The 14,727-nt window shown below is 38.5% G+C and overlaps 1 protein-coding gene across 1 annotated transcript; it reads left to right on the top strand.

Annotated features, from left to right (window-relative positions):
• The first annotated feature begins 2,178 nt into the window (after window positions 1-2,178).
• Window positions 2,179-7,691, top strand: LOC131799503 (epithelial discoidin domain-containing receptor 1). Its single transcript, XM_066161851.1, has 6 exons — window positions 2,179-2,320; window positions 3,040-3,549; window positions 4,138-4,260; window positions 6,054-6,182; window positions 6,851-6,912; window positions 7,446-7,691. The coding sequence occupies exons 1-6, from the start codon at window positions 2,179-2,181 to the stop codon at window positions 7,689-7,691; spliced, it is 1,212 nt and encodes a 403-aa protein (XP_066017948.1).
• Window positions 7,692-14,727: the final 7,036 nt, after the last annotated feature.

Raw genomic sequence — 14,727 nt, 5'->3', positions numbered from 1 at the left:
TCGCTGTTCGCAATTTTGTGTTTTCTTCGTCTATCTCAATTTGGTTCAATGAATTTTTTTAATTAACAGGCACAAGAAAGGTCACAAATATGTTTAACAGTTCAGCAAATCTTAGGATATTCCAGTGAAGGAAACGCAATAAATTTTACTCGAAAGATCCCTATTTTCTATGTCGCAAAACATTACGTAATGGAATAGAAATTCGCTAAGATCGGTATTTGAGCATGCGTAGAATTTCGAATTGCGGACCACGAGTATTCGATTGGCATGTTTATTTCGGACTTGGGAAATTCTTGGACACTACTGGACATCAGTGGCCCTGTATTCTATAGTTGCTCCGTGCAAGATAATGAGGTACATATCTTTAAGCCATTCATTTCGAGGAATCCTTGAAAGCCTCATCCAAATGCAGCATTATGGCAAATATAATTCTCATAGTACGTGTCACTCGGTTATTATTGTTGTAAAAAATAAAAATTGTTCATATTTACCTCGCTTACAAAAATTAACATTCCTTGAGGCCTTGTGCAAATGTTTGTATGTCAACCACTCGAGTTCCTTGTAGATTTTTAGCTGCCGTCTGTTGGAGGAAAGCAGAGCCACTTTTTAGACCTGAACTTCACGATCGATCAAAACAATAATATTTATCTTCCGGGGATGGAAAAAAGCAAATATCCTGAATATTCTAGGTTACTTACCTGAGATGACCTTAGAGCCCGTTTTGTAGGTATTTTTTTCACGCGCCGCGGGTGTTGTGTAAGCCTTTTTCAGGCGTAAAAGGCATAGAAATACATCGAGTGTCGTTGCTGGAATCCCCAGAGTCCATAATGTGGATAATTATTGTTTACACACCTCTTCTCACGATTGAAGCCAAACACCTCACTTTCACTTGCTAAATGAGTCCTTTCGCTTAATATTGACAAGCCAATGAATCATTTTACGCTTCCCTGGTGAGAATTTTTCCTTGAGCAAAGCTTGTCATGTATTCTGGAAATAGTTCTGTTACGTGTAAGAGGTTGAGGGGGTTAGTTTAGTGAGACGTCGACATTTCGACTTGTTCAAACTTGTGAGCAAACAAATTTCGATTTCAGGGGTACGTTTAAGGAAACCGTGGTGCGGTGGGGGCATTGCCACATCTTTGGTCTCATTATGTAAACTTCGTTTTTAACAAAGAATTTTTGGCCCTGAGGAAAGCCGTAACAGCGTAAATTACGTTACATCAATTTACCTATGTCCGATATTGCCAATTAGCTTCTGACACGTCACTCGCCTCTCACGCCACCCCGTCAGGTTGAATAATGATTGGCAAATCATTCACCATTCTCAATCGAGCTCGTTTGTCGAAATTGTCAAGTCAGTAAATGCTTAAGGTGTTTATATAATAAGCAAAATAGTAATGGGTTGCTTTTAAAGTATACTGATGAAATTTCTTTTCTCGTATTCAACTCAATATCTCACGAGTATGGCTAGTTCACCCGTGCGATATTTGGTTGAACACTTGAGGGAAAAGTCCATATCTACGCGCGCCGATGCATTATTCTCTATGTAATAAAATGAGTTTATAATATGAATTGGCGTCCGTAACGAAATTTTAAAGCTGACGTTTCGAGCGTTGGCCCTTCGTTAGAGCGAATCCTTTCAGAACAACAACAGAACACTTTACTACCTACCGTGAAAATTATGAAACAAGGCTTTAATCGAATCGCGTGTAAGGTTTCAGAAATAGTAAATATCGCTTGAGGAATATCACCGGATATTTCCCGGTGTAACTGAGACCTCGTGGGTCTCGAGATGTATTTAGAAAAATTGAATGGTGAGCAAGCGAAAATGTTTTATGGCTTATTCATGGCTTATAGTTGGGCATCATGCACCGTTGTTGTTTATAAAATAATTCAAATAGTACGCGCGCTCTGTTGGCCATAAAACCATTTTACATGAGCGTATATAAACACGGTTTTCGTTCCTCTTTCATTAGTTAGTTTATAAAAGAAATGTAAAATGGTTTCCGTGTTTACATAGCCTGACGTAAACACTTGGGAGGTTGGGAGAACACTCGATAAGCTGGAAAACAACTACGCTTCGTGTCGTGGTTTCCTACGCTTATCTCGTGTTCTCCCAACCTCCCGCGTGTTTACATCAGGCTATGTAAACACGGAAACCATTTTACATTTCTTCAATATGTCTCAGGTCTTTGAAGGAAATAGCCTCTCGGAGTTGAAACCTCCACTTGTAGCTGACGGAATAAGAATTAAACCTGAAATATGTCCTCGCAGACAGGTGTGCCTCAGGTTTGAGCTTCTTGGCTGTCAAATTGAAAGCGGTAAGCTTTTAACTTCCACTTAATAAAAATAATAATATAAATGATTTATAAGTGTTGTTTCTACAGAATATCCAACAGTGCTGATAAGATTTATAAGTTACATGATATCATAACTTCTATAGAAGAAAAAAAAATCAATTGCTCGAGGCAAGCCATCTGATATTCAATAGAAATTTTTTTCCATTGAAGTGATTCATCAGACAAAAAATGTTATGAAACGATTTTTTAAAAACTCTCCTTGAAAGTTCCTCACCAATGTCGGTTTGGAAAACTACAACCAAAAAAGAACAGGTCACTGTACCTGCTTTAGGGGTATGGTGGGCAATCGTACTGTATTTATTCATGTCCATATATCAGAAATGGTTTGGTGCTACTCCGGTTTAAAGATTAAATGAATGTAACTGAGAAGTTCCAATTCATAGACTCACGTTTCGATACTCCTTTCTAGTGCCTTCATCACCTCTGATGAAGGCATTAGACAGGAGTGTCGAAACGTTTGGTCCATAAATTGTAACTTCTCGGTTACATCCATTAAATCTTTAAACCAGACTAGGATCAAACCATGTCTGATTGTCCACCTGGTTGGCATGTGAACTTTAATATGTCCACATATGTTATTCACTAGGAACAAATTATCACGAGAAATCTCATTTCCTGAATAGTTACTGTCATTGTTAAATGAAAGCCTAACATGACATTTCCACTTATTACTTAATTAGCGATTGCCACGTACGAGATGCTCCAAGGTAACTCTCTGGACGGGAGATACAACTTCACTGATTCAAGCTATGATGGTTTGACTGAAGGCCGCTTTCTATCCTCTGGATTGGGAATACTTACTGATGGACAATTGGCCAGTGAAAATCTTACAGTAAATAATGGATTGGGTTGGATTGGCTGGAATATGAAAGAGACCCCTAAACCTTACATAAAATTTGATTTTTTGAACAAAAGAATCTTCACTTCAGCTACTTTCCATTGTAACGTCAAAGACCAGACACACATCGAGTTGTTTTCCAGAGTTGAAATGAGGTTTGATAAGACAATGTGGAATGGTTCTCCACCTGATCTCATGCAAGAACTCAAGGAAATTTCCATTCCATCATCATCACCATCGATAAACCGCAATGTTACAGTTGACCTGTGCCGCCGTGTCGGGAAGTCTGTAAGGTTCAACTTTACCTACAGAGGACAATGGATATTAATCAGCGAAGTTATCTTCAACTCAGGTAAGTTAACAGATCTCTAAAAGAAAATTATCATTCCTGGTTCTATGGCATTTCGCCAACCCTTACAGGTTTTTTCCCCTAAATTTTCGAGGGAAGCCTTTGCAGCTTTGTTATCTGTTCTTTTCACCGTCTGGTCGAGACCGCTTTCAGAAAAACGGTTTCTTCGGTAATGTGGTTTGACACCACAAGCAGCAAAAGTAAATCAACATTTCATGATTTATGTTAATGATTTTTTTTTTGTTTTTCGTTTATTTAATTATTAATTTTTTGATGTGGAAATGCAATAAATAGTATGTGAAATTAGTTAATAGTCAATTTCCATTGCATTGGTTGAAAAAAAAATTAAATTCAGTTTTCAATTCGTATACTTTGGCTAAATTATTACCTCATTATGGTTAAAATGATTCTTTAAGGGGTGTCTAATAAAGGTAACATGGCGGTGAACTGCGTTTAGCAGTCCTGTCATACTATACTGCGTGTGATTATGTGATTGGTTCGATAATTATTAGACTTGCAGAGTTGGTCAATCTTTATTTCATTGAGATGTATTTAGTCAAATAAAGTCATGCCTATCTTTTATTGTTACAGAGCCACTGGGAGGAAGGTCTCCTCCAGCAGTTTATTGTGTTCCAAGTACTACACACCCTCGATACACAAGTAGCACCTCGGAATACAGCGCAAGTGCTATTAGTAGCACCACATCAACTGGAAGTGAGACATACGAAAATGATTTTATTGTTTACCTTCATAATTCTCGTGCTAATTCTGTTGTATCCCCAGTGTCGGTGTTTCAACTGCCTAAAAACCTTTCCAAAAGCTATATACGGCATACAAATTATAAAAAAAATACTCATATCTACCTGACTTTTCCAGAGATAGAAAAACAACCAGCTCATCTGAAACCGTATGGCACGTAGTGCTTTATCATAAAAGAATCAAACACTAAATCAACCAATCGGTCAGTTCATCCAGCGTGTTAACAAATAACTAGTCCGTTATCTAGTTAAATAGTCAGTCGACGTGTGCTACAACCAACTAAGCTGCTATCATCTTCTATGGAGCGACTACTGTTATTACAGAAAAGAAGCCTGAAAATTATTTTCTGTACTTGGTAAAATTGCAGCTCATCTGCGAGGGACATTGTTTTATTTGATTTTCATCCTCAGGTCAAATGAAATTTTTTTCAGTTGGATGATGAAAAGATTTTAAGTAATTGAACAGATCATACAAAAAGTAACGATCTGTTTTCATTCCGTTGTAAAATTTTGGTGCAGCCATATAGAGCAAGCCATCGTTTGTGTAGCGAGCTCTATTTAACAAATAGAGAAGCCTTGCCTGTGCTCTGTTCTGTAATAAAGTTCGGATATAACGCGCGTTGTCATTGGTTGAAAGAGCGTGCTCTATGAGAGTTTATAATAAAGTTCGGATATAACGCGCGTTGTCATTGGTTGAAAGAGCGTGCTCTATGAGAGTTTATAATAAAGTTCGGATATAACGCGTGCTGTCATTGGTTGAAAGAGCGTGCTCTATGAGAGTATTGATCATAGAGATGAGCTAAAGCTGTCACGCCATCTGTCAAGTTGTACGATGTTCGACCTTTTCCGGGACTTCTTTTTAGCTTTTTTCCGATAGTTGAAAGTGAAATTTCGGAACAAGCGAGCCGGCAAGTATCAACAGAAGAACCAAACAAAGGTTTGTAAACACACCAGGTGCCGTAATTTACGTTATGAAAACGTGAGCAGAAACGAAAATCCTCAAAGGAAAAACAAAATAGACATTCCAAGTTTTAAAGATTTTCACGCTCAGTTAGATTGCAAGCTTACGTATGGTAATAAAAATCAAACACAGCCCACACTCGTATAGTATATAAAGTTCAGTGTTCAAAAACAAAACAGAACAAAACAGAAATGATGAAAAATATAACCAAACGGGCATATCTGCTAAAATTCATACTAATCATGACGGTGTCTGAGCGAATATGATCATGCTGAAGTCCATCGCGGCTCGCTCATTAAAGCAAGCCTCAGAAACTACGTCGGCCGCCCTTCGAGTGAAAAAAACAAGAGCTTGCTCTGATATTCTTTCCAATGCGTTGAGTGGATGATGCCGGCTTTATTTTTGTTGTTTGTTGGATAAGGAACTAAAAGGTCAATGTCGATAGAAAAAATTGGGCAGTTCTTCGCGGGTTTCTTCCATATTTCAAAGAGAAGGAAAACTGCACTGCAGCTTCACAGGACGGAAACTCTGAAGCCAGGTAAATAAAATACTCACGTCATCTTATTTACGCACGGGCGTGCGTAAATAAAAATTTTTTTCATAGCAGCTGAATAGGACTTATACAGGGCAAGCACGCACGCTATGTTATAAAGTACAATTTGGCAGATGGCGTGACAGCTTTAGCTCAGCTCTATGCTATATACTCTCATAGAGCACGCTCTTTCAACCAATGACAGCGTGCGTTATATCCGAACTTTATTATAATAATGAGTCTTTTTTCTTTTTAGCCACCGTCGCTCTATCGGCCAAGGGACCTGACTGGGTGATATTAATCTCATCTCTGACAGTGCTCTTCGTCATTGTAGTAATCCTCGGTATTGCTTGGTCATTCCGACGGAAGAGACGCCAGAAAAAAGGTAATACATGCATCATAATCTGTCAATTCCTTTTCAAAATAAATGGATGGCAAGAGAAGAATTTCGTTCAATTCGGATGTTCAATCTATTTCAGAATACAATTTTGTGTTCAAAATTACTTTGAAGATATAAAATGATCTCTAACTTGCAAGGGTACTTTCAATCAAGTGTCTAAACTAATCCAGGATTGCGTCGTTTTGTTTCCCTTCGCTATCTTCATTATTCAAACACAAAATGGGCCCTGTACAAATCAATCCAATCAATTTGGACAGTTTACCGATTTCCCTTTCTTCTGGTGAGCCATTGTGATTGCTTTAGCTTTGTTTTCAAGACTCTCCGATGAACTGCGCTCGTCTAAAATAAAACTATGCTATTGAATCCACACGACCACATTATCTCCCTCATTAATGACGGTAATAGGACCAAGTGGAGTCCAATTCGGTCTGTAATCATACGAGTGATTAACAAAATCGCTACTCACGACTATGATTGCAGACAGAATTGGATGATACGAAGTCCTGTGACTGATTAATCAAAACTATGAAAAATTTGAAAAAAGAAACTAGACTTAAAAAACGGCAGTTAACTTGGCGAAATGCGAGGCAACAGCATGATGTGTTAACTGCCCCTTTAACTGTCCGATTACATTGTCTGATTACGCAATCAAGATACGGAAGAACCTGCCCGAAATGATTATGAAGAAATTGAGCTGTCTCCACCTGCGATGATGGTATGTTTATGTTTTCATTCAATAAGGGACGATTTCACTGATTTCGAATAATTAACAGTTATTCATCACCGAGGTGGAGGTAAAGATCCAGAACTTTCACTGACACTGAGGTGTATAATCACTGGATACAAGAGATGATAATCTCTTGTTTTAATACATAATTATACTTAAAGATCTACGTTAGTGTATTGTTGATAACGTGTCGATGGAACTGGTGAGGTCAGTGGAGGTCGGTGTCGGTGGAGCGTTCATACCTTGTTAGCCATTATCACCTATCTTTCACACATCCTTTTAACCAGGTAGATATTGCAGTATTTGTTGAACTCCTCAGCATTTTCATGAAAGAGTTAAGGCTTGGAATCTGGACCCAGGGCTTATCATCGCCGTATGAAACTTTGATTAGTACCCCAAAGGGTCTTTCACCTCTTTTAAGAGAAATGATAAGGTTATATTTTTTGTCATTGCCCTCGTTCACAAATCGGTTAATAAATCTTGTATTAATTATACACGTTTTGTTTTTGTGCTTCCCGTAGGTGCCTAGCGACCGTGCCCAGACTCCTGTATATGCCCAAGTGTCAAGCGCTTGTTCCTACAGCTACACACACCCGTACACGCCAATAAAGACAAATAATGGGAAAGAACACGAGTACGTCAATCAGATAAAGACTGCGGACTACGAAAATACGTATATGCCTCTCACTAATCTTAAGATGTCAACAGAAGATTCTCGTGCATATGCATCGCTTTTGCTGTCTAAAGAGGAAGAGAACAACCTTTAGGGCGCCGGTGAATACACTTTTCTCTGTTTTTATAAGAACCTTTTTCATCAGGAAGTTCAGGCTGAGATTGACCAAAATTTCAAGAACATACTAAGAATACACCCAGACTGAGAGTCAGTAAAGAACGGCTTTATTTTGCTAAATTTTTTTCGGTCGGAATATACAAATATATACATGCCTTTCCCCGATGCCCGCAATACTAACATGTCAGCTGACAATTCGCGCGCTATGCATCGCTTTTGAAGTCTGAAAAAGATGACGATGGCAGTAAATACGTTAATCAAATGCAGGCTTTGAGGCCGGGTTTCCCGAGAAATGATGAAATTTAATCAGCATTGGTGTGACTCTTTTCGTTTTACAGCCTCTCTGATGGTTTATTTTTTTTCTTTCTGTGATTTTCTTTTGCTTAGGGTGGTACCGTACGATTTGTAGAGAATTCCATAAATAGTACTTATTGCCTTTCGAAAAACCTATCGACATCACAGATTGCACCCTCGGTGGAACATTATTCGCGAGCTAATTAGCAGATTCTGTGGGGGTAATCTAGTGTTCCACCCAGTTTTTCCTCAGCCTTTTTGCGGCTTCCCTGAGAAACGAGCGTAAAAGAACGGGTAACTGGTGACGAGGATAAAGCATGTGAGACCTTGAACACTCAGTGCACACCCAGTGATTTTAGCCGGGAGACGTCTAAGATTTACTGTCACTGTTGCTTTTTAGTCAGTCTTTATGCGCCTTTTGAAGACAGAAGAGTAACAAATTTGTTAATTTCAAGTTTTTCGGAAAATTAATCATTTTCATGGGTTGTAACAATAACTCTTTCTTCACGGTTGATTGAGAAGCATTATTGTGTGAAATTTAAGTTTATTTGCTTTGTTTGGAAATCGAAACGAATCACAAAAATGATTTTCTTTTTGAAGTAGCTAACATTGTAGCAAACAGTGAATAATTTTTTACTAATCAGAATACATCCCCGAATTGAAATGCCTGGCCCTCTGTTTAATATTCAAGGAACAAAAAAGTATGACACATTGCACAGAAATTAGCGACTTCTCGCTTATATTTCAGATTTATGGCGACTTAAGCACCACTTTCAAGGGAATTCGGAGTGATTAAATGATGCCTGATGTTCCAAGTCTTCTGCTCCCTAGGCATGGAACTCCAGTGTACTGTCTGAAGATGATCACCAAAAATTTCACATCTAAACGTTAGAGCCTACGTTAGTAATGAGTCTAGCGCCTCTTTGTAGTCACCGACAATGTGCTGAGCTTCAGCAAGGCAGTGTTGCGTGAGGTCTAGGGGTAGATGCAAACCATTTACAATGTATAATAAATAAATGATCATTTTGAACCAGTTTGAAGGTGCTTCTCTGCAATTTCATAAGGTAACTATGGAGTATTAACAGTAAAAACCTGGTTTCATAACTGCTCGGTTAAAGTCCTGACCCCGTATTTAGATGTCGCAGTAAAGATTGAGTTAAAATGTTCCGAGCACATAGCATCAATTTCAAGATCTGGTAATAAAATCTGGGCTTGGTCATGTAGAGTATTCTAAATTACCCGAAAAGAAAATTTGTTGGCCATTGTATGATCCAAATTAAAATAACCTTGCACCTCTTGGGACCTGCACTACAAGAAAATATCGAACAAGTCCAGAGAACCGAGAACCGTACTCTGCGTACTTTGCGTGACATCTCAAAGAACGACTACGAAGAACGCTGACTGACGACCAGTAGGAGAGGTTCACAGTCCTCGGTTTCAGTGACGCAGAATTTCTTAAGTTGCCGCTCGCTTTTAAGCTAGCACACTGCTGGAGACCTTGCTTCCTTGTGCCAAGTCGCTTGGAAACCGGGTTATGACTCATCACCTTTCAGTGTCTTTCCCACATCTCTCCCCCTTATCAACAAGGCCGCGCGGATATCGATCGAGTAAAGCTTATAGACCACAAACCGGAAGGGTTTATGAGTTTCTGCTTATGTTGGCACCAAGGACTCTCGACGTGTCCTTTTCTCTGTTCTCTGCTACCATTCTACTCACAAAAAATTACTTCTCTTCTCTTCTCTTAGCCACTATGCATGGCTGAGATTACTGATCGGTTCGTACTTGCCCCTTGTAACTCTGGTAGACTCTAATTAAATCTGATCGATTGACTACGACCTCCATAGCACATGCTTCTATATTTATTAACGCTAGGCATGACAGAACATTCTGGCCAACTGACTTTAAAAGATTAAAACTTATTGTCAAAACAATATCCCAAACACTTTCACAAGAATGTAACAAATTGATATTGAAATGTGTTGAATCATAATTACAAAAACAACAATGGTCGTAATTTTCAATTTACAAAATTCTCATTTACTGCCTTTGTCCTTACCGACAGAAGAAGTCTTTCAGGTAAACGGCCAAAATCGGCTTGGGGCAAATCTTCCAGTTGTCGATTTTCATTCTTAGCCGAGAGAAATGGTAACACCAAAGTATGACATACGTAACTTTCGGTTTTTCTTTTAGTATATTGATTTTCTTTCCCTTCTAGGAAAGTTTGAACCTCACTGTCTGCCGGCGAAACGGATTTTTTAGTCTGCCGTAATTCGAGAAAGCTCCGACAAACAACTTGTATTGAGAATCGTTAACGCTTTGCCATTCATTCATCAACCTGACCGAGTGGCGCAAAGGTGAGTGAAGTGTCAGCAGCTGATTGGCTATATCAACACACGTGAAAAAATACGATGTTTTTTCACGCGTGTTGTTACGGCTTTTCTATGGGCCAGAAATCCCTGAAATCCCCGCAGTTTATGTGATAAATAACGTTATACAGGCATCCTTCTAAATTTCCTAATAATGGATAAAGAAGTTGTCGAACTCTTTAGCAATGCAGTTAATTTAGCTTTTAAAGTCAAAGGCTTGCCTCACTTCACTCCCAAACAATGCAACTTATCATAAGCTGACGAAATACCGCAATCCTCCAATGCTGGACAATCAAGAAAAGGCAAAATTTAAAGTTAATAATCATCAGGATGTTTTTAGGAGAACACGAGAAGGCTTGGTAAATCACAAGGTTTTCTAATTAGTGGTTTTATCTTAGTACTGTAGGATCTTAGAAAGCGGTTCGGGTTTTTGTTCTGAACCCCGTGACATTGGCCGTGCCTCGATGACGTCGCCAACAGACTTGCACCTCACTCTCAACAACAAATGTCTTAATTTAGTCAAGTTAGAGTACATTCCACTAAAGTTTCTTTACTTTATACCTAAAAACGTATTGTTGAGGGCCCTTGATATATTTTAATCGCGATTAAATATTTTCCTTTGACTACAATTGATTTCTTTGCTTCTGCTTTTATCGGAGGTTTCACTGAGGCCTCGACGAAATGAACAGTTAGTATGAAGAATGTTTCCATTTGGGAAAATGTTTATAGACAAGTTTAAATTACGGATAGTATGCGGGAAAACAGGCATTGAACGATAAAACGTGTCTTGAAAACCCATAACTATGTTAACGATATCCCAACAGCACGTTGCAAGGGTCCTTCGAGATCTTTAAGATTTGTAGTGTTAAGGGGGTCAGAACGATGAATTCGTATGTTTGCCAGCGAAAGGATTAACAATGACGTGAATTTATAGAACATTAAATAATTATAGCAGAATGCAAAGTAAATGGGATTAAAATTGGCAGAAATTCTACGAACTAAGCAGCGGGATGGATCCGGAGGGAATTCAGGAAATTATCTCCTAAGGAAATATTGATTCTCTGGATGATCCATATGGAACTTAATCAAGAAACTGTGGCCGGAAATCCTTAATTGCGTAGAGGGGTTGGGCAGAGCGGAAGCTGAATTTTTTTTTTTAGGCATTCTTAAGCACCTAGTTTAGAGTTTTTTCAGAGCGACTAGGAATGATCAGCCTAACGATGTCTCAAATTCATCTCGTCATTGGAAGTTTCATTTTGCTATGTTTTGAACAAGTCATTTCTCAAGGTAACCATCCTCAGAGACCTTGGAGAAAATGGTCGGGAAGAGGAAAATAAAGGACGATTTCGGTTCGACCCGAATTCCCATCAAGTCAACTTTCCTTTTACCAGCATATTTGCACCTGAGTCTCCTGGATTATGATCAAATGATAAGTAAACTGTATCACATACTGGTATTAATCAAAAGGCATTGACGAACACTTTAAGCGTCTAAATATATATGTATGCTACCTTGATGTTTACATGGCTCCGAAAGCGGCGGTACAAAAACGGAAAAATTGGAATGAAATGAATTTAGCACCTCTGATGAATAGCTACATGCACTGTTAAGCAGCAGATTAGCATGTCATTCCTACTCGTTCCGTAGGAATTGTCACATATGATATGCTCCACGGTAACTCACTGGACGGGAGATACAACACTTCACTGATTCAAGCTATGATAGTTTGACTACAGGCTTCATTCTATCTTCTGGGTTAGGAATGCTTATGGATGGACTATTGGCCAATGAAGATCTTACTGTAAATAATGGACTGGGTTGGATTGGCTAGAATGTCATGGAAAACCCTAAACCTTAAATAAAATTCCACTTCTTAAGGGAAAGGATTTTTAATTCAACGACATTTCATTGTAACGTGAAAGATCAAATTCGCATCGAATTGTTTTCCAAAGTGGAAGTGAGTTTTAGTAAAAATGGTGATGAATTTGATACCATGCAAGACTACGAACAGAAAGAAATTTCCAGCCCATCATCATCATCGATAAACCGCAATGTTACAATTGAACTGTGTGGCCATGTCGGGAAGTATTTGATGTTGAACTTTACCTTCAACTCAGGCAAGTTCAGTGGTTGGATGACACAACCCCAGGTTACCTCTGAATGTTAAAACGAGAGCCTCTTTTATTTTGATAGGTTTTTTGTTTCTTTCACTGTCTGGTCGTGACCAGTGGCAAAAAAACGTTTTTCCATTTCCATTGGGCATGACATGACAAGCAGCAAGAAGTGAATCCTAACAAATTCTCATGATAAATTCGATTGTTTTTTTTCTTTTTGTTCTTTATTTGTACATGTAATATTTAAGATGTGAAATGAAGATATTGTTAACTTTAATTGTATTGGTCAGAAAAAAATTAAATACAGTTTCCATACAACACAATTCTAAAGGATTTCTTTTAAGTCCCAGAGCATGCTGCGCTGCATATGTTCTGTGATTCCTTTTGGTAGACTATCTTTAATGTCAAATCTGTTCTTACCAGAGATGTATTTAGTCCAGTTACGTGATGCCTAAGTCAACTCAAAGAGTTTTTGTGTTTCAAGTAGTTCCCACCCTTTGCCCACAGTTACTACCTCGAACTACATCGCAAGTAGCATTAGTGAAAAGAAGACAAATGAAGGTGAACATATTTACTTTCACAATGATCGTACTAAATCTTTTGTGGTCGCTAAGTGAGTATTCAACTTTTTTCAAACCTTACCAAAAGCCACGTTGGCATAAAAATTATGGACCTGACTTTGGCGGAGCTAGAAAAGCAACTAGTTTATTTAAGACTTAATCGTATGTAGTGCTTTATTGGAAAAGAATGGGCAAAAAAATCAAATAAACAATTTAATCCGACGGATCTAACATCTTTCAATCAGTCAGCTTATCAATCTGTCAGTAAGTTAATTAGTCAGTTAGTCAGTCAGTCAGTAAGTCAGTAAGTCAGTAAGTCAGTAAGTCAGTAAGTCAGTAAGTCAGTAAGTCAGTAAGTCAGTAAGTCAGTAAGTCAGTAAGTCAGTCAGTCAGTCGGTCAGTCGGCCAGTCTGTCTGTCTGTCGGTCGGTCAGTCGGTCGGTTAATCAGTCAGTCAGTCAGTCATTCAACCAGTCAGTCTTTCAGCTGGTCAGTCAATCAGTCTTTTAGTATGCAAGTCACTGAGTGAGCTTTTTATCGACACAAGCAAAAATAAATAATTAAACTGATTCTACATTAAGTAAAGATTTGTCCTCATTTACAAAATTTTCGTGCAGCCTTAGAGAGCTCGTCGTCGCTTGAGTAGCCAACTGTCTTAAAAAACGGCTTTTTTCCAGGCACCGTAGATTCATCGGCCAAGGGACTTGACTTCGTGATATTAATCTCATCTCTGACAGTGCAGTGTTCAAATTTAATAATCCTCGGTATTACCTGGTCACTCCGACGGAGGAGACACCAAGAAAACGGTAACATACACATCGTGGTCTGTCATTTTCATTTCTTTTTTGCGACAGCTAGCGTAATTTTTTTGTATGACATAGCCAGAGCAGTAGCTGCTTTAAACCGCGCGTTATGGTTTTGGGTGTGCAGCCATTTTATTAAGTTTTCATGGGCGTCCCAGTCGAATTATTTGCACAATTAAAGAGCACTCTCAAGCTGTAAGTTTTCTCTATAAAACCTAGAACGCAGTAAATTTTTTTATTTTCTAAGCACTTTTCTGTGCATGGTTTCCACCCATATTTCATCTTTAAGGGCGGAATTTAAAATCGCTACTTTTACATTTCGATCAGTGTTGACAATCCACTGATTTGTTTGCCTTGATATATCACTTGTAAGTACACCAATGATGCTTATGTTTTCGTTTTGGTTTCCCTCTTATATATGCATATAAGATCAAGAGCGGACGAAAAGTATGACATTTATTTTATATTCAATGGCATTTTAAAAAATGCCAACAAATTCAGCTTTTCAAACTAAGCTCATCTTCATCCTCCTTGTCATCATCTTTCTCATTTTATCTACTGTCAAAAATGACAACATAATTGGCTTTTATACTAGGCTCATCCTCCTCTTCCTCCTCATCATCATCATTCTCATTATATCTACTGTCAAAAAAATGACAACGTAGTTGGCTTTTTATACTACGCTCATCCTCCTCTTCCTCCTTATACTTCTCCTAATCTTCATCCTCCTCCTCAGTGTCGGTGGGTATTGGTATCGCGGGCAGTAAATATCTTCATCACATAAACTGCGGTGTTATACAGGGATTTCCGGCCCTGAGAAAAGCCGTAACAACACACGTGAAAAAATGTCGTATTTTTTCACGTGTGTTGTTATAGC

Source organism: Pocillopora verrucosa, chromosome 14 (genome assembly GCF_036669915.1).
Source record: "Pocillopora verrucosa isolate sample1 chromosome 14, ASM3666991v2, whole genome shotgun sequence".
NCBI lineage: Eukaryota > Metazoa > Cnidaria > Anthozoa > Scleractinia > Pocilloporidae > Pocillopora > Pocillopora verrucosa.
This window is presented reverse-complemented; position numbering and strand designations above follow the sequence as displayed.